Raw genomic sequence first — 21043 nt, 5'->3', positions numbered from 1 at the left:
TATAATATGTCACTAAAGAACTGTCTTGCTCTTTTAAATCATAAGATCTGCTAAAACTCTGTTGCCTGAATTGTGTGATTTCTCGATTTTCTGTGGTTTGTGTTTACGTAATACTGTCCTAGAAGAATTCGACAAGGCACAAAAGTGCAATCTGACACAGGAAAAAGCGACACAAGGCAAAGGAACTGTCTGAATGGGACGAAAATCTGCAAATATCATGTGCATGTACAGACAAACAAACGATTACAGTTTCAGGAGAAATGGATGATTTATCCAAGAGAAAGTGCTTCACAAATTGAGGAAGTCAATAACGCATTGGTCCACGTCTGGCCCATATGCAAGCAGTTATTAGGCTTTGGTCTTGATTGATAGACTTCGCATCACATTGCTGCCTGTGGCGTCACCAGAGACATCCACAGTCTGGAGTCTCACTGAATGGCGTAGACAGCAGTGGGATATCAGCATGACTGTCGCCCACCATATGGCTCGAGAACTATGCTGGTCCGGGGAACCATTTCTTTTCATAGCAGGACCCTTTGGTTCTGATCTGAGGCACTTACAGCACAGTGGTATGTCGACTATATTCTACACCACGTTTTGCTGCCCTCCATGGCGAGCCATCCTGGGCTTACATTTTAGGAAGATAATGACCCCGTGTACACAGTGACAGTTCTGGTACATGTATTAGTCTTCGCGCCTGCCAACCCTACGTTGGCCAGCAAGATCGTTTCATCTCTCCCCATTTGGGTTTGTTTGGAGGATTATGGGCCTGGCCCTTCAACCAGATCGGGATTTTGACAATCTTGTGAGACAGGGGCCAGTTCCAGGCATTTATCCTCACATTTTATTCTATTTGCGTACTGAATTTGCATACGAGACGCTCTTGCATTGTTTACTGTCGGATTCGATTTTATTTGTCGACTTTCCACCTGTATTTCCTGTTGATTGCAGGAATGGCCACGTGGTGGCGTGTAGCAATATACGTAACCCACCCCTTTAATATTTCATTCTTGTTGTAGTTTTTCCATTAAATGCAACTGATCTTTATTGGGGAAGTGCTTTTCGCTTGGGCGAAGGCAGGAGGAACTTTCATACGTTCTGTAAGAAATACCAGACACTTAGAGCAGCTCTCACTCTTGTGGATCGCATGAACAGTCGGTGGCGCCGTTGCAGGGATTATCCTCCTGGCTCAGCTTCCGCCGACAATGAACGACAGAACGGAAGATTGGTGTCCTCAGTAGAAGAATGGGGTGAGAATTCTGCTTTGTTAGTAAACTTCAGGTTGAGTCCTGAGCTGTCCACTTTCTGTTATACTGCTGATTGTGGACATTTCCTCAAGCAAAATACACTACTGGCCATTAAAACTGCTACACCACGAAGATGACGTGCTACAGACGCGAAATTTAAACGACAGGAAGAAGATGCTGTGATATGAAAATGATTAGCTTTTCTGAGCATTCACACAAGGTTCGCGCCGGTGGCGACACCTACAACGTGGTGACATGAGGACAGTGTCCAGACGATTTCTCATACACAAACATCAGTTGACCGGCGTTGCCTGGTGAAACGTTGTTGTGATGCCTCGCGATGGTCGGGATCCAATGACTGTTAGCAGAATATGGAATCGGTGGGTTCAGAAGGGTAATGCGGAACGCCGTGCTGAATCCCAACGGCATCGTATCACTAGCAGTCGAGATGACAGGCATCTTATCTGCATGGCTGTAACGGATCGTGCGCCGCTTCTCGATCCCTGAGTCAACAGATGGGGACGTTTGCAAGACAACAACCATCTGCACGAACAGTTCGGCGACGTTTGCAGCAGCATGGACTATCAGCTCAGAGACCGTGGCTGCGGTTACCCTTGGCGCTGCATCACAGGCAGGAGCGGCTGCGATGGTGTACTCAACGAGGAACCTGGGTGCACGAATGGCAAAACGTCATTTTTTCGGATGAATCCCGGTTCTGTTTACAGCGTCATGATGGTCGCATCAGTGTTTGGCGACATCGCGGTGAACGTACATTGGAAGCGTGTATTCGGCATAGCCATACTGGCGTATCACCCGGCGTGATGATACGGGTTGCCATTGCTTACACGTCTCGGTCACCTCTTGTTCGCATTGACGGCACTTTGAACAGTGGACGTTACATTTTAGATGTGTTTCAACCGGTGGCGCTACCCTTCCTACGATCCCTGCGAATCCCTAAATTTCAGTAGGATAATGCATGACCGCATGTTGCAGGCCCTGTACGGCCCTTCCTGGATACAGAAAATGTTCGACTGCTGCCCTGGCCAGCACATTCTCCATATCTCTCACCAATTGAAAACGTCTGGTCAATGGTGGCCGAGCAACTGGCTCGTCACAATACGCCAGTCACTACTTTTGCGGGACTGTGGTATCGTGTTGAAGCTGCATGGGCAGCTGTACCTGTATACGCCATCCAAGCTCTGTTTGACTCAATGCCCAAACGTATCAAAGCCGTTATTACGGCCAGAGGTGGTTGTTCCGGGTACTGATTTCTCAGGATTTATGCACCCAAATTGCGTGAAAATGTAATGACATGTCTGTTCTATGTAATGTATTTGTCCAATGAATGTCCGTTTATCATCTGCATTTCTTCTTGGTGTAGCAATTTTAGTGGCCAGTAGTGTATATAGCCACTTGTGTGTCTGCACATTTCCAAAATTCACCATTCCCCTTGGGAATGGAGTGCGAAGCCAGATTCACAGAATTTCCAACAAACAATGTGGGAACGGGGTGGCACTCGCCTCCTTTTTCAATATAAACGTATCTCATTGACGGATACATTTTAAATTTATGGAGGGAGCTGGGAAACAGACTCCCAGATCCCTGATTGGAGGAGCACATGGTCCCTTTCTTAGATTAGCTAGAAAAGAATGTGCTGTGTGCCTTTCCAATATCTGAAGGAAGGCTACCAAAATTCGGTCAGGCATTCGTTTCTATACGCATATTGTAATTCGAATTTCCACTTGGTGATACTAGTATCCGGTTCCCTGCCAAGTGTCTGAAGTTTGATTAATCGCGAAGTTAATGAGATCTGAGATCCGCAACCACATCGCAGCGGCGCAGCCCAGCTACAGCAGCGGTCGCAGTTCGGCGTACCCCGATTTGTTGCGACCACCTCAACGGCTTTAACAGTAAGAATGATTTTGCAATGCGACTTTGCAAATCACGATATATTAAGGAAAGAGGAGTTCATTCCAGGTTTCTTATTTCTTAGTTTTCCATTCCAAGCGCTGCACGCATAGATACACGGGCTTTTCAACAATGTAATTCTCGTTTCAAAGAAGATTTCCTTTTCGAAACTACTCAAGTTTTTTTCTTTAATCGAGTTAAGTCATTGGAGCTCACACGTATGGTGATGTTTCTTTGTGTTTCATCGTTTATTCGCTGATATGTTGTGTTCTGTGTGCGAATTCCCACCTTTTTGTATAATTTCTGGTTTATCAATCACAGTTTAAAGGGTACTTCGTGTCGTTGCGCGGTAGGGGAATTTTCAAGTAGGCTCTTAGTTTCAGGAGGTAATATTTCATTTCATATGATATGGGCTGATACCCAACGAGCACCTGATGAGGAAGAGGTCATGTTCACAGCACACCCGGCTTCTGATAATCTGACGCACCAATTGGACAGAACTCGGCACGACATCCATCAGCATTACATTCAACAACTATATCAATCAATGACAAGCCAAATAACCGCATGCACCAATGCGTTATTGACTTCCTCAGCTTGTGAAGCACTTTCTCTTGAATAAATCATTCGGTTTTTGATACTGTAATCATTTATTCTGCTGTAGATGTGCATCGCATCTACTAGTTTCCGTCACATTCTCATTAATTCTTCGTGGCGAGTCGTTTTTTTCTTCATTAGAGTGTATTTACATTCTTGGAGTCAGCTTTGGAATGTGTTTTACTATGATAAGAAATCTAAAGCTCTTTTTGAAAGAGAAGTCAAATAATCTTACTGTTGAAGTACTGCCATTTGCGGAGGATATATGTGACCAGATGGATATTCCTGCGGAAAAGATAAAACTACAAGGAAGAAGAGAAGGCTGGAGAGAAGGCTGCAGACGAGACGCTGACTTTCCAGCAGGAAGTGAAAAGCTCAATGGTATATCGGATCGACAGTTTTTTACAAGACAGGCTATACACATTACAAAACCATGGAACGTACATCAGATCGTTTTGTTACATCGGAGACCAGCAATCTGATTAAAACCTCAGAAACGGAGCTTCCGCTAACTCATGTTCAGTTGACAAGTATGACGAGATTTCTAATGATGATATACTTGCAGAAATTCATGCCTAAGAAGATTTCTGCAAGACGCGAAAATTCCAAATGAAGAGTCTCTTGGTTGGAAATCTTTAAGCTACTTACAGTTCGTGGCTGAATATAAATTTTCGGAATCTGTTTCCAACCTCAACTTGAGGGCGAATTTTTTTAACTGAAATGAATTAAGAATTATCACAGGTCCTCTATGAGTGAAGCACGGCTCTGCAGTTTGGCAGTTTTTTCATTCCAAGACGGTGTAGCTGCAGCTATGGATCCTGTTGAGGCCGTTTCGGACGTTGCAGCAGAGAAAATTAGAAAGGAAAGATTCTAATTTAAATGTTAAAGTCACCTACCATTATCTTTGATTATTTGTGCAGCTTCATTAATAATCAATAAAAATATGTTGTGTGTAGAAACGCGTATTGAGAATTTGCTTCCATTTATAAAAACTGTTTACAAAATAGTTATATTATACTTTGTTTACTAAACCACTTTTATAAAAAACGCCTTCTCAAATTAAATTATTTGATGTGTGTGAAAGGGGCGGGGACACAAGTTCAAACTGTGAACCGGGTGTCAAACTGCTATGCCACAGACTCCCCGCTACCTGCAAATCGTGGAGCTCCGCCGACCCGACATTTGATGGCCTCATCCTTTGTGCCCAGCAAATAGTTGTACATACATCAAGTGTAGGTGCTCCGTACATTTCACTCAAAACGTTTGTCAATATTCCCTGCACCTTCTTTCCCTGCAGTGAGAAATTCAACGACGGTACGTTCCTTGTAACGTACATCGCTTACAGATGCCAGTTTGGAGCACAGTTGCGACTACATTATCTGTGGGAGGAACTGAATTTTTTAAAATGATGTCATATTGTTTTTAGGTATTACTGTTTTTATTTTACTTCTGCAGTTTCGGCAGTTGTGCCGTTGTCAAGCATAAATGTAAAAAATCTTCTACTTGAAAATCTCGCAATTTCCGAAATTGCAGTTGTAAAATACTAACAGTAGCAAATAAAAGCAATATGGCACAATTTAAAAAATAGTTATAGAAGCTGTGGACACATATTACAAAAACGTAACGAGAATTTTGCTCGCACGCTCAGGAACTCTAAACTGCTTCCGAACAAGTAACGGAAGAGCCAACGGTACTGACAGACCTCAGCCGAAAGGGGCATTGAGGGGCATGTAGAAAGCCACCGGGCTCCCTGCCGTTGTCAGTCAACGTGACCAGAGCCGTACTTCTCAGTCAAGTAGCTCCTCAACTGGCATGACAGTCACCATGCAAGACCTAGTCAAGCCCGACAATGCTTAACTTCACACACTCAGGAAACTTCAAAGATTCATACCTCACATTTTTCTTTCGCAACATTGTTGTCAGCTAAGAAAAAAAATGTGGGGCTTTGCTTTGTGGACAATTCTCGTATTAACGTCCATGGAGAGCTTTTGGAACTGTTGAGTGTTACAGTATTTGGTTTTCAGGGGCATGTTCTAGCACGCGACTGCTTACACCTGTTGAAAAACCTCACCCAACTGAAGCAGCAGACGAAATGTTGAGCTGTGTCAGGGCAAAATAGATGACTTCTTTAGCCACATGATTGCCATGGGTGATTTCTGGCTTTACCAATGGATCCCAAGACAAATGAGCAATGTAAGTAGCAAAACGATGTGGATTCTCGAGAGCCGAAGGAACAAAGACCCAACCCGACATTGGGCAAGGTGATGCTGAGTTGCGAGTGTTTTTTGGGACTGCCATGGTGTGGTGTTAACAGATTATGCTCGTAGGGGAATACTACCAAAATCTAGTGATAAAGTCTGTCGTGTAGCAGCGTTGCGGAAAGCTGTCATGGGAAATGTTTCTTCCACATGACAGCGCTCCACATACAGGACACAGTCGCACGTGACGCTTCACTGGGCTATAAATTTTCCTATCATCTCCCCATATTCTCCAGAGACAGCGCCTAGCTAGTTCGTCCTCTGTTCTCGGACGAAGAAACCACTGCATGTTCGGCATTTCTGGAACGACGACGAGGCGATTTTCGAGACGAAACATTTTCTGAACAGCATAAATTGCAGATGTCTGCACCAAAGACTCTGACAACTCATACAGCCTTTGAAAAAAATGTTCCACGATGAAAAGTGTCGTGAAGAGTGAAGGACTGTAAGCATATGCTGTGCGAGGCAGAAGGCGAATAAACTTCGCACGCGGCGTGACTGATGACAGCCGCTTGCGTAGTCATGGGATAGAATGAACATGAACATAGGCTGCAGAATTACGGTGAGCGCAGGCTCTCCTGTTCCGTAGACATCATGCTGTGTTGTTATGTAGCTAATCATCACGTATCCTTAAGCAGCTGTTACACGGGCCGTTACAGCGGCTTGCGTAGTCACGATATACAATGAACATGAACATAGGCTGCAGAATTGCGGTGAGCGCAGGCTCTCCTGTTCCGTAGACATCGTGCTGTGTTGTCATGTATCTAATCATCACGTATCCTTAAGCAGCTGTTACACGGGCCGTTACAGCTGCTTGCGTAGGCACACAATAAAAAGAACATACGCATAGACCACAGAGTTGCATTGAGCGCAGGCTCTCCTGTTCCGTAGACATCATGCTGTGTTGTTATGTAGCTAATCATCACGTATCCTTAAGCAGCTGTTACACGGGCCGTTACAGCCACTTGTGTAGCCACGATATACAATGAACATGAACATAGGCTGCAGAATTGCGGTGAGCGCAGGCTCTCCTGTTCCATAGACATCGTGCTGTGTTGTCAAGTATCTAATCATCAAGTATCCTTAAGCAGCTGTTACACGGGCCGTTACAGCCGCTTGCGTAGTCACGATATACAATGAACATTAACATAGGCTGCAGAATTGCGGCGAGCGCAGGCTCTCCTGTTCCGTAGACATCGTGCTGTGTTGTCATGTATCAAATCATCACGTATCCTTAAGCAGCTGTTACACGGGCCGTTACAGCTGCTTGCATAGGCACACAATAAAAAGAACATGTGCATAGACCACAGAGTTGCATTGAGCGCAGGCTCCCCTATACCATAGACATCGTGCTGTGTTGTCATGTATGTAATCATCATGTATCCTGAAGCAGCTGTTACACGGGCTGTTTCAGCTGCTTGCCTAGTCACGATATAGAATGAACATGAACATAGGCTGCAGAATTGCATTGAGCGCAGGCTCTCCTGTTCCGTAGACATCGTGCTGTGTTGTCATGTATGTAATCATCACGTATCCTTTAGCAGCTGTTACACGGGTCGTTACAGCAGCTTCCGTAGGCACGATATACAATGAACATGAACATAGGCTGCAGAATTGCATTGAGCGCAGGCTCTCCTGTTCCGTAGACATCGTGCTGTGTTGTCATGTATGTTATCGTCACGTATCCTGAAGCAGCTGTTACACGGGCTGTTACAGCCGCTTGCATAGTCACGATATAGAATGAACATGAACATAGGCTGCAGAATTGCATTGAGCGCAGGCTCTCCTGTTCCGTAGGCAACGAGCTGTGTTGTCATGTATCTAATCATCATATATCCTTAAGCAGCTGTTACACGGGCCGTTACAGCCGCTTCCGTAGGAACACAATAAAAAGAACATACGCATAGACCACAGAGTTGCATTGAGCGCAGGCTCCCCTGTACCGTAGACATCGCGCTGTGTTGTCATGTATCTAATCATCACGTATCCTTAAGCAGCTGTTATACGGGCCGTTACAGCCGCTTGCGTAGTCACGATATACAATGAACATGAACATAGGCTGCAGAATTACATTGAGCGCAGGCTCTCCTGTTCCGTAGACATCGTGCTGTGTTGTCGTGTATGTTATCATCACGTATCCTGAAGCAGCTGTTACACGGGCTGTTAAAGCCGCTTGCGTAGTCACGATATAGAATGAACATGAACATAGGCTGCAGAATTGCATTGAGGGCAGGCTCTCCTGTTCCGTAGACATCGAGCTGTGTTGTCATGTATCTAATCATCATGTATCGTTAAGCAGCTGTTACACGGGCCGTTACAGCCGCTTCCGTAGGAACACAATAAAAAGAACATACGCATAGACCACAGAGTTGCATTGAGCGCAGGCTCCCCTGTACCGTAGACATCGCGCTGTGTTGTCATGTATGTAATCATCATGTATCCTTAAGCAGCTGTTACACGGGCCGTTACAGCCGCTTCTGTAGGCACACAATAAAAAGAACATACGCATAGATCACAGAGTTGCATTGAGCGCAGGCTCCCCTATACCGTAGACATCGTGCTGTGTTGTCATGTATGTAATCATCACGTATCCTGAAGCAGCTGTTACACTGGCTGTTACAGCCGCTTGCATAGTCACGATATAGAATGAATATGAACATAGGCTGCAGAATTTCATTGAGCGCAGGCTCCCCTGTACTGTAGACATCGTGCTGTGTTGTTATGTAGCTAATCATCACGTATCCTTAAGCAGCTGTTACACGGGCTGTTACAGCGGCTTGCGTAGTCACGATATACAATGAACATGAACATAGGCTGCAGAATTGCGGTGAGCGCAGGCTCTCCTGTTCCGTAGACATCGTGCTGTGTTGTCATGTATCTAATCATCACGTATCCTTAAGCAGCTGTTACACGGGCCGTTACAGCTGCTTGCGTAGGCACACAATAAAAAGAACATACGCATAGACCACAGAGTTGCATTGAGCGCAGGCTCTCCTGTTCCGTAGACATCGAGCTGTGTTGTCATGTATCTAATCATCACGTATCTTCCAGCAGCTGTTACACGGGCCGTTTCAGCTGCTTGCGTAGGCACACAATAAAAAGAACAGACGCATAGACCACAGAGTTGCATTGAGCGCAGGCTCTCCTGTTCCGTAGACATCATGCTGTGTTGTTATGTAGCTTATCATCACCAATTCTTAAGCCGCCGTTACACGGGCCGTGTTATTCAAAATGCAACGCGCTGACTGGATCTCCATCGTGCTGCTAAAGGCTCCGAAACGACTAGGCTTGTCCGTACGGTACGTGTGTTTCAGCGGATCGCACAGTATTGAAGAGCGTGGCTATAAGCTGTATCTGGCACGAAAACTACACAGTTTGTTTACAAAATGGGCAGGTGTACAATCAGAACATTAGCCCTATTAAAGTGCACATTTGCTCCCTTGTCCATATGCTAGTCATGTTTCTCTGCCTGTAGTATACACAAATAAAAGCTTCAGTCTCCGTTCACATGTTATAAGGTTAACAGGAATGCTCCAACTCTGGTTCAGAAGGACCTCAGATTGTAAAAGTTCCATTAGGAATAATGCGACAAAAATTTACAAGTATTCCATATAAGGTAAAATTTATTTAATCATTCTTACTTTTTATCCTAAGGTCATTCTTACTTCATCACTGTTTCTATTCATTAGCAGAATCTTTATAATATGTGAAATATGAAACTAGAAACTATGTGATAAATATCTTACTGCAACTAGTGCAAACTTTCTTATAGATGAAGCCAGTAGAACAAACTGACTCCTAAGGGAGAGAGCGCACTTATATTTACATAACATCGAATATTACAGCATATACCTCTATTGAATTAATAAGGAAGTCTCAGAACGAACAGGGTTAGCCAGTGAAACGGGCAGATTGGAGATGGCCTTGACAGCTGGAATGTGAGTAGTGGGGGGTAATGGTGGCTGGCTCTGTTCTACTTGCATGTCCCGCCATTTAGTTGCCATGGATCGTTGAACAGGTGAACATCGCGGCTACGCTGTTAAAGCGTATTATACGAATTGTGAGAGTTTGGTGAAAACGAGACGTGCTTTTCGACGCCATTTCAACATACTGCAAAACAGGCCTGTTCCCTCGGATAACGTAATTCGTTCATGAACAAACAACCTTGAACAAACTGGATCAACGTCCAAAAAACGAGGTGGGAATGCAAAAACCGTTAGAGCCCCTCAAAACATCGCTGCTGTTCAACAGGCAATGCTCAGAAGTCCACACCGATCTGCCAAACAACATGCTCTACGTCTTGGAATAAGTAACACTTCGGTGAGAAGGATTCTTTGTCAAGATTTACATTTTCACCCATACAAAATACAGATTGTGCAATCTGTCAAACCAAGTGACTATCAGAAACGGTTACAATTTTGTGAGGAAATGGCCAGAAGACTTTAAGAAAATGACGACCAAGTAAACCACTTGTGGAAGAGCGATGGGGCGCATTTCCACCTCTCTGGTTTTGTTAATAAACAAAACTTCAGATACTGGTCGGACGAAAACCCTGGGGCACTTCATGAAACGCCTCTCATGTTAAAAAAGTAAAGGTTTGGTGCGCATTGTCGGCAAGAGCAATCATAGGCCCATTTTTCTTCGAGGATATCAATGGAAGTACTGTGACTATTAACTCTGTACGTTACGTTGCAATGATCCTGAACTTTCTTTCGCCAGAACTCGCCTGTTTTCCAGTGAATGAACACACAATTTTCCAACAAGATGGGGAAACAAACCACACTGCAAGAGTTGCCATGAATGCTGTGAATGCTTTTTCTCAAGGCGGCGTCATTTCCCAAAACGGGTATATCCCTTGGCCCCCTCGCTCTCCAGATTTGACGATCTGCGGCATTTTTCTAAGGGGTTACTTAAAAACAAGAGTTTTTCAGAACGATCCACGCAGAACTATCCCAGCCCTAAAACAACGAATTCGGGACGAAATTGAAGGAATACCAGTCAATATGCTGCAAAATGGCATGGGAAACTTCCAGGCCTGGCTGTAGAAGTACAAAGATTCCAATGGAGGACATTTGGCAGATTTTATATTCAAAAAATAATTTTTTCACTTATTGTACAGTAAATGACTACCTTTGTACTTTATATTTATAGCCATTAAATTAAAAAAAATAATTTTCTTAAATAATTAGTACCTTACTTAAATCTTCCCGTTTCACTGGCTAAGCCTGTATTAGAAAACGTTAAGGTGAGTACAAAAATACTTGAATTCAGCGAGATGCTTACCAGTTATACATCACACAGCACACTGCTGCTTTGTGTCTCTATGCATTACGCTACACTGCACTTTCTTCAGATACTTCCTTGTTTTATACACTAACCATCATCTGACAGCACATATAACTGACAATTAATTATAACAAATAGTACCAAGAACAGAGGGTTTTTGATGGATCTTCAGCGTGTTGTTGCCTTGAAATGGCATGCGTTCGTAGCATGCAAGCTACGATTCGGAAATTCTTAGCGAACCATATGATGTTTCCCATCATTCTGTTACAACAAGTTGTACCTAGAACGACGAGTTTTCGAGAGATCCTCAATTTGCTGGTGCTTTGGAAACGACTTACATTCATAGGACGTAAGTTACAATATAAAATTTACTAAATAAGGGATTCAACTGAAACCCAATGTACCGTCTTTCGACTGAGTACTGAAAAGATAAATAGGCACGTGTGAGCTAGGTGGCGCTCTTCCATCTCATTGGCCCGCGTTCAGAAGCGCATTTAGAATATCTGACAAGCTTGACATTACTCTTCACGTTCGAAAAAGCACACCAACGTGTATTTTTCACGTTATGCCGTCTGAAACTTGGCAGACTCAACGTTGACGTTCGAATTAGCGTTGCGAGTGAGGACGGATTTAGCAGCGTGGAAAGGGTCACATAGCTGTTACGCCACACTTGACGGGTGCTCGTCCCTTGAAAGCGAATGAAGGCGAATCGCATGGTTAGCGAGTGATACGGAAGGACTGCCGCTCACTCACGAGGAGAACCCGACATGTGTCATTGCCCGATGTCCCAGAAATTTCTCTCAGTGAAAGAGTGGCAAAAATAAGCGAACACGTGTCTCGGCTTATCCGTAAGGACTCGACAGTTTCCGAGAAAATGACCACCAAGCTTTCAACAAAGATGCCTTGAATGTGCGACCGCGACACGCTCAACCTAGCTGGTGATTAGCGTCTTCTCACTTTTGTGTCCCGTGTTCGAAAGCCGAGTATTGCTTTTATTTATTTTATTTTAATCTTTTCATTTATTTACCCATGTCCAGAGAAAGCCACTAAGCGAATGGTCCTTATCAAGTTAGAGGGTACAAGGGCGTTATATTAACTGTAAAATTATAACTGGGTTTAACAATAACTATCATAAATTTATTAAATAATAAAGGAGTGCACAGTATTTTCAAGGGCAACAATATTTTTAAATTCTCATATTCTTGTATTTCATTATTATATCAATTCTTATTTTTTATATTGTATTCTTGTTTATTCTTCAGTGCAATCCCTTAGATAATATCAATCGTAGAGATATTCGGAACATAGAAATTTCGAACTTCACGAGCATCGTGTGAAGGAGGGTTTGTCACAGTGATATTTCTTTGTGTGAATCTCTCTCGGGAAAGAAAAGTCGTTAACACTGCTGAAGATTTCACGTGTTGACAATAATTTCGCGGCAAACCACACATAAGGCATCATTTTTCCGAAAACTGTCCATTACAGTTGATTATCAATCAACACACTACATGAATTTCACCGAAAGTAATTTAAAATTATCTTTCCATTCAATTTCTTTTTTTCCCTTTCTTTTTTCAAATTCGTCCACGATACACACAATTAGTAGACGAATAAGGACAACTTTATTTAAATACACATAAGAAAATATTGGGGCAGTAGTCTTCTGCGGACATGGGTAGATAAGCGGAGAATGAAAGTAAAAATAATAATCGGATTTACAACACGGGGCACAATAGCGTAAAGCCATGATGGTAGCCACTATGGCGGTGCTTTAGCTGGACTGCTGTCGATAAAAGACCTATAAATTACGTGGAAAACTTTGACCGCCGTTTTATCAGAAATAGTCGAATATCTACTGCTCAACCGAGACATTTACTCAGTTGTTTTGACCCCTCTGCTACTTAGCGAGTTTCTAGGAAATGGGATTATGGCTCTTGCTACGTTTCCCTCGTCAGTTTTTTTAGGTGTATGCAGCGCTCTTATGTAGCGGAGGACTAACACCATCAGCAAGTTTCATAGTAGAGTCTGATTTTTTAGGTTGATTACTAAAACTTCGTGATAGCCCCTCATATTTAGGCAAGAAACGAAATACAAGAATCTTTGGTCGTCGTCTAGTTAGGAAGCCGTCAGTAGGACTGAGTGTGCGTTCTGGTGGTGTGAGGGTTGTCGCACCTGAGAAGAGTCTGGAGACCAGGCAGCAGGCGAGCACTCCTCCGGCGTACGCAGCCAAGCAGTTGACCGCCGCCTGCGACTTCCGGGTGCTGACGTCCTCCTGGGAACAGCGTCGGCGCCATCAGCGAGGGAAACCGCCTCACTCAGCACAGCAAATCCCTGTCAGCAGCGTAACGACTAGACTCGCCAGCGTAAGCACATACCGCTGGCCATTAAAACTGCAAAAGCAGAAAATATGTAAATAACGAAAATTTACTACTTCGTCTACATCTAAATATAGACTGCGGAAGCCACCATACAGTGCATGGCAGAAGGTACCTTGACCACAGCTAGCTATTTGCTATACTTCCACTCCCAAATGGAGCGAAGGAAGAACGACTATGTACCAGGTGAGTCTGCAAAGTAGGGACAAACTGCAGGGAATGCATTCTGAGAGAAAAAGGAGCAAACATGATCATACGGACATATGGCCACAAATGAGGCTCGACCACTTAAAGGTGGAGATAAAAAGATATTTGATAGTGTAGGGTTCAGTGACTGAAAGCACGCATGAGAACACACCAGGCAACAGGGAATGTCCAGGCTGTATAGTGTTTTAGCTCCCTACTCAAAAGGGCAGTAATGTTGTCCATAACAACTGCCACCATCCAACCACTAAACACGTGCACAGGCCTTGTTACCTACGGACTTGCCTCTGCGGCAACCCTATATCATAAACACCATGCATGCTCTCCTCGTGCGGAGCCAAACGGCTGTCAGGGCTCTACGCCACCAAGGAAAGAGGGACGCCAATGACGTCAGGCCGTGGCCTTCAGAGTCAGCCAGCCTGCAACAGACCTTCCGTCAGCATCGTAGGACGAATATTCAGCATGCAGTGTGGGAACGAATCTCTCTAATTTTACATTCATGGCTTTTTCAGGAGATGTACTGAGTGATCAAAAAGTTAGTATAAATTTGAAAACTTAATAAACCACGGTATAATGTAGATGTAAAAATTGACACATATGCCTGGAATGACAAGGGGATTTATTAGAAAAAAAAGAGAAAAAAACACCCCATATTGCTAGACGCGTGAAAGATCTCTTACGCGCTTAGTTTGGTGATGATCGTGTGCTCAGCGGCCACTTTCGTCATGATTGGCCTCTCAGGTCCCCAGATCTCAGTCCGTGCGATTATTGGCTTTGGGGTTACCGGAAGTCGCAAGTGTATCGTGATCGACCGACATCTCTAGGGATGCTGAAAGACAACATCCGACGCCAATGCCTCACCATAATTCCGGCCATGCTTACAGTGCTGTTCACAATGTTATTCCTTGATTTCAGCTATTGTTGAGGAATGATGGTGGACATATTGAGCATTTCCTGTAAAGAACATCATTTTTGCTTTGTCTTACTTTGTTATTTTAATTATTGCTATTCTGATTACATGAAGCGCCATCTGCCGGAAATTTTTTGAACGTTTGTATTTTTTTGGTTCTATTAAAACCCCATGTCATTCCAAGCATGTGTGTCAATCTGTACCTCTCTATCTACATTATTCCGCGATTTATTCAGTTTTCAAATTTATACTGACTTTTTGATCACCCAGTACTGCGTAAGAGGAAGTAATACACACATCAAAAATAGTTTTGCATCACCTCAGTTCCGATAGTTCCGGAAACTGTACAGAAAACTGGAATAGAAATCAACATAAACGCCATTTCCGCCCTTTTCATTGCTCATGAAAACCACATATTGCATGTTGTACCGTACCATCATACAGCGAGAACTTCAGAGGCGGTGCGGATGCACACATATTGCCAGAACTCTTACGGGACTTGGTAAGATTGTCTTCCACGAGTAAGGAGTGTGTTGGGTAGGGACACTACGAACGTAGTGTGTGGACATATAAGATGAGAATGTGGGTCTGGCGGGAGGCCTGAGTGAGATAGTCCCCTGCAGTCCCACTGTCCTATGTGCCCTCAATGGCTCAGACGGATAAAGCTATGCGCTGTAAGCAGGAGATCCTGGGTTCGGATCCCGGTCGGATCCTCGTTTTAACCTGTCTCCGTTGATATATATCAACGCCCGTCAGCAGCTGAAGGTATTAATATATAATTCTAATTTCGTTCTGGAGGGCTATATTTATGAAATAATACATATATGGAAGTCGGAATCTCAGAAAGGCATCTACCTAGACAGGAACATTCTTTTAAATAATTTACTATATGCTGTTTATGCACTGATCCTAGAAGATAAGGAAGATGACCTTCAAAAAGGAAACTACTTGCTATTTCTAGTATTATTTTTTCTTGGTGTCGGTAGCGCTATATGTTGAGCTTTAGTAAAGGCATCTTTGACTAACGGTGGAAAATTTCGTGAGCTATATTCTTATTGATATGCTACTGTATTTTTTTGATAGTTAAAAATTACAATTAACATCTACTTGTAAGTTAAATATTTTTTCATAACACATACAGCTAAAAGTAATTTTCTATCCTGTGATCAAATATACACTTTTAACAATGTACTGACCAGTTTTAGATGTGGTGGGTATGTAGGTCATGAATCTTAACTAATTTTTTATTTGATGATGTATTTAGTACACATGAAACACTTGTACACAGTACACAGTGAAACAGTGTGGACTTATGAATGCTGTGAAATTAAAGCCTAAAACAATGTATCAAGTTGCAGAATATGTTGGTGAAATTTTTCTTTAAACTTTCTTAAGGCAATGACACCAACAAATGTAGCCTCTGTGTTTAGAAAAGTAGAAGTTATCTATTCAGTGTCAACATCTTTGAGGAACCGAATTTCCTTGTGGCTGCAGTTCCGAACAACTAGATGACGCTGTAAATTCTGATGGTGTGCCCAATGCATCAGAATCCCTCCAAATACTTTAGAAAATAATATGTAACATGATGACAGAGCCAGTTGCAGTTTGTACACCGATAACAGTACCACCATCGAATCATATATAATCTGTAAGGAAAAGGATAAAACTAGAAGAAAAGAAAAAGAAATGTGAAGAGAGCCAACAACCAGAAAACTAAGGAGCTTAAAAGTAAAAGAGCTTCAAGTGAAAGTGATGAAGAAGGCAATAAAAGTTAGGTATCATCTGACGAATCAGAGGAGAGTTCATCAATAGATAGTTTTAAATTTTGCAGGATCTTGTGACTAGTAGCTATATTTTAACAAAATTTCCAGGTGATTTATTTTTAGTAGCTGAAGTGTGTAAGTCAGTAGATGGTGATGATGAATATGAGCTCACATTACTTTGGAAAAAAAGGTTTGTATTTCAAGAAGTAGAAGATATAGCTTGTGTAGCACATAAGGACGCTGCGATGATTCTACCTCTAGCAGTCTATGACTGTGAGGAGAGTGTAAAAATATATTCTGTATGCAATCTACACTCCTGGAAATTGAAATAAGAACACCGTGAATTCATTGTCCCAGGAAGGGGAAACTTTATTGACACATTCCTGGGGTCAGATACATCACATGATCACACTGACAGAACCACAGGCACATAGACACAGGCAACAGAGCATGCACAATGTCGGCACTACTACAGTGTATATCCACCTTTCGCAGCAATGCATGCTGCTATTCTCCCATGGAGACGATCGTAGAGATGCTGGATGTAGTCCTGTGGAACGGCTTGCCATGCCATTTCCACCTGGCGCCTCAGTTGGACCAGCGTTCGTGCTGGACGTGCAGACCGCGTGAGACGACGCTTCATCCAGTCCCAAACATGCTCAATGGAGGACAGATCCGGAGATCTTGCTGGCCAGGGTAGTTGACTTACACCTTCTAGAGCAAGTTGGGTGGCACGGGATACATGCGGACGTGCATTGTCATGTTGGAACAGCAAGTTCCCTTGCCGGTCTAGGAATGGTGGAACGATGGGTTCGATGACGGTTTGGATGTACCGTGCACTATTCAGTGTCCCCTCGACGATCACCAGAGGTGTACGGCCAGTGTAGGAGATCGCTCCCCACACCATGATGCCGGGTGTTGACACTGTGTGCCTCGGTCGTATGCAGTCCTGATTGTGGCGCTCACCTGCACGGCGCCAAACACGCATACGACCATCATTAGCACCAAGGCAGAAGCGACTCTCATCGCTGAAGACGACACGTCTCCATTCGTCCCTCCATTCACGCCTGTCGCGACACCACTGGAGGCGGGTTCCACGATGTTGGGGCGTGAGCGGAAGACGGCCTAACGGTGTGCGGGACCGTAGCCCAGCTTCATGGAGACGGTTGCGAATGGTCCTCGCCGATACCCCAGGAGCAACAGTGTCCTTAATTTGCTGGGAAGTGGCGGTGCGGTCCCCTACGGCACTGCGTAGGATCCTACGGTCTTGGCGTGCATCCGTGGGTCGCTGCGGTCCGGTCCCAGGTCGACGGGCACGTGCACCTTCCGCCGACCACTGGCGACAACATCGATGTACTGTGTACTGTGGAGACCTCACGCCCCACGTGTTGAGCAATTCGGCGGTACGTCCACCCGGCCTCCCGCATGCCCACTATACGCCCTCGCTCAAAGTCCGTCAACTGCACATACGGTTCACGTCCACGCTGTCGCGGCATGCTACCAGTGTTAAAGAGCCCTATGGAGCTCCGTATGCCACGGCAAACTGGCTGACACTGACGGCGGCGGTGCACAAATGCTGCGCAGCTAGCGCCATTCGACCGCCAACACCGCGGTTCCTGGTGTGTCCGCTGTGCCGTGCGTGTGATAATTGCTTGTACAGCCCTCTCGCAGTGTCTGGAGCAAGTATGGTGGGTCTGACACACCGGTGTCAATGTGTTCTTTTTTCCATTTCCAGGAGTGTATATTGGTGTAGGCTTGATGGTCCGTGAGCAAAAGTTGTTGACTCTTACTGTCTACAATTGTATTTATCGTATATATTAATATTTAATGTGTCGTTCAAGCTATTCAAGTATTAACGATGTAATAAAGTCATATCTGTTTCGCTGTGCACTATACAAGTTACACAGCGAAACATTTGCAGCACCTTTTTTTTCAAATTGTATGTTAATGTATTAATTAGTGGCCAATTTGTTTTTGTTTTCTTCCATAACGTGGGCAACGAACTGTCCTTTTAAGTAAATGCACACAGCTTGTAAGTAGGCTGTTTAGGTTTTTATGTTGGTAACGCGACGTAGTGCTCTGTATGAAAGTCACTGACTGTGATGTGTGCAGTCTGTGGCTGGTTGGCATTGTTAGAATGTTCGCTGTTGTAGTGTTGGGCAGTTGGATGTGAACAGCGCGTAGGGTTGTGCAGTTGGAGGTGAGTCACCAGCAGTGATGGATATGCCAGAGTTTTGAAAACGGACGATCTGGACGTGTGTCCGTCAGAAAAAGGAACTTTGTAAAGATGGATGGCATAAATTGATAGATATAGATTTATGATGCCTTTTGAACACTATTAAGGTAAATACATTGTTTGTTCTCTATCAAAATCTTTCTTTTGCTAACTATGCCTATCAGTAGTCAGTGCCTTCAGTAGTTAGAATCTTTTATTTAGCTGGCAGTATTGGTGCTCGCTGTATTGCAGTAGTTCGAGTAACGAAGATTTTTGTGAGGTAAGATTATTGTTAGTCAGGGCCATTCTTTTCTGGGGATTGTTGAAAGTCATATCGCGTTGCGCTAAAAATATTGTGTGTCAGTTTACTGTTGATCAGAATAAGTAAAGAGAGAGATGTCTGAGTACGTTCAGTTTTGCTCAGCTGTCCACCAATGCCACAATCTCTACCAGGACTATAGTTGGTCTGCTCTATGGTGACCTATCTACCAATATTCATCAAAACTTTGACTGACTCTGCTGTGGGTTCGCTCTGTTGTGGGCCATTATCGGTCTGCATGTCAAGAGACAGCACTGTTCTTCCGTTGGAAAGACAACACTAGTTCTTCAAGACTGCATTCTTCATGGAAATCCAGTACTTCCGTGCGCGTTTTCTTTTACTGATCAGACTTTGTGCATTGTAATTACTACTGTGATGAACGATCACGGCTGTCTTTATGGATCGTGAGAAAATTTTTGCTATTGGCCAAGAGTGTATCAATAATTGTGTGCATTTGATGTATTTGTTAGCGTTAATATAAAAAAAATAACAAATATGTATTGGGCACTGCCCAATACAATTTGTAAAATTTTTGTACGGACCATGGGGGCTATGTAAGTAGGCTTTTTTAGGTTTTTATGTTGGTAACGCGACGTATCGTTCTGTATGAAAATCAATGACTGTGATGTGTGCAGTATGTGGCTGGTTGGCATTGTCGGAATATTCGCTATTGTAGTGTTGGGCAGTTGGATGTGAACAGCGCATAAGGCCGTGCAGTTGGAGGTGAGCCGCCAGCAGTGGTGGATGTGGTGAGAGAGATTCAAGAGTTTTGAGAACGGACGATCTGGACATCTGTCAGTCAGAAAAAGGAAATTTGTAAGATTGGATGCCAAGAACTGATATATATTTTGAACAGTATTAAGGTAAATATATTATTTGTTCTCTATCAAAATCTTTCTTTTGCTAACTATGCCTATCAGTAGTTAGTACCTTTAGTAGTTGCAATCTTTTATTTAGCTGACAGTATTGGCGTTCGCTGTATTGCAGTAGTGAGGTAAGTGATTCATGAAAGGTATAGGTTATTGTTAGTCAGGGCCATTCTTTTGTAGGCATGATTGAAAGTCAGGTTGCGTTGGGATAAAAATATTGTGTGTCAGTTTGGTGTTGATCAGAATAAGTAAAGAGAGAAATGTCTGAGTAAGTGCAGTTTTGGTCAGCTGTTTAAAAAATCAAATAACGTAAGAGTTTTACCATCACAGTCATTCATAATTTTCCAAAGGGGAAGTTTCAAGCTGCAAGAAATAATTCCTTCAAAATCATCAAAAACATAATTTTTGTTTCACCGTATATTCCCCTACTACTTGTGCTACGTTATTCAGACGCCCCTGGCTTGCTGGGCTGCCTTACGTATCGGTGCGGGCGCGCGTGACAGCAGAGGGCGGCGGCCCCTATGGCGATCAGCACGAGCCCAGCGGCGGCAGCGGCGGGGTCTCCCGCGACCACGGACCTGGGGTCCAGCTCCTTCAGCTTCATCACCCGCCGCCCCAGCACCAGCAGGATCGCGAACGCCGCGACGGCGCCCACCGCGTGCACCACGCAGCTGCCGCCCTACAAACGCCGTGTCACCACCCTCACCAACACACGTCTCTAACAACACCTCACCTTTAACGCATAAAATTGCAATTCTCACTGCTATTAAAACTCGGTGTCTGGCTGGACAGTAAACTACTCTGGGGGGGGGGGGGGGGGGGGACCACATTCAACACGTGACCAACAAAGCAAACGCGAGGCTCAAATAATTCTACCCTATGCTTAACAGGCGTAGCACACTGAATAGGAGGGTGTCTAGGTACATGTACATGACACTTATTCGACCCCTGATGACGTACGTCGCCCCTGTCTGGGGATACGCTGCACCCACTCGCCTACGCCGTCTGCAGCTCATACAGAACAAAGTATTCAAAATCATAAGCAACGCTCCACGCTACACACGCATCGCGGACCTTCACCGGGAATACCGT

The 21043-nt window shown here is 44.0% G+C and overlaps 1 protein-coding gene across 1 annotated transcript in view; it reads right to left on the bottom strand.

The window, feature by feature from the left end:
• Positions 1-21043, bottom strand: part of LOC126285104 (putative ammonium transporter sll0108) — a 115903-nt gene that overhangs the window by 36140 nt on the left and 58720 nt on the right. Inside the window, exons 4-5 of the mRNA XM_049984429.1 lie at positions 20430-20630; positions 13469-13568 (exon numbers count right to left, since the gene is read on the bottom strand). Of these exons, the coding sequence (XP_049840386.1) occupies positions 13469-13568; positions 20430-20630 (301 nt within the window). The remainder of the gene's footprint in view (positions 1-13468; positions 13569-20429; positions 20631-21043) is intronic.

The sequence above is a fragment of the Schistocerca gregaria genome, chromosome 8 (genome assembly GCF_023897955.1).
Source record: "Schistocerca gregaria isolate iqSchGreg1 chromosome 8, iqSchGreg1.2, whole genome shotgun sequence".
Lineage (NCBI taxonomy): Eukaryota > Metazoa > Arthropoda > Insecta > Orthoptera > Acrididae > Schistocerca > Schistocerca gregaria.
This window is presented reverse-complemented; position numbering and strand designations above follow the sequence as displayed.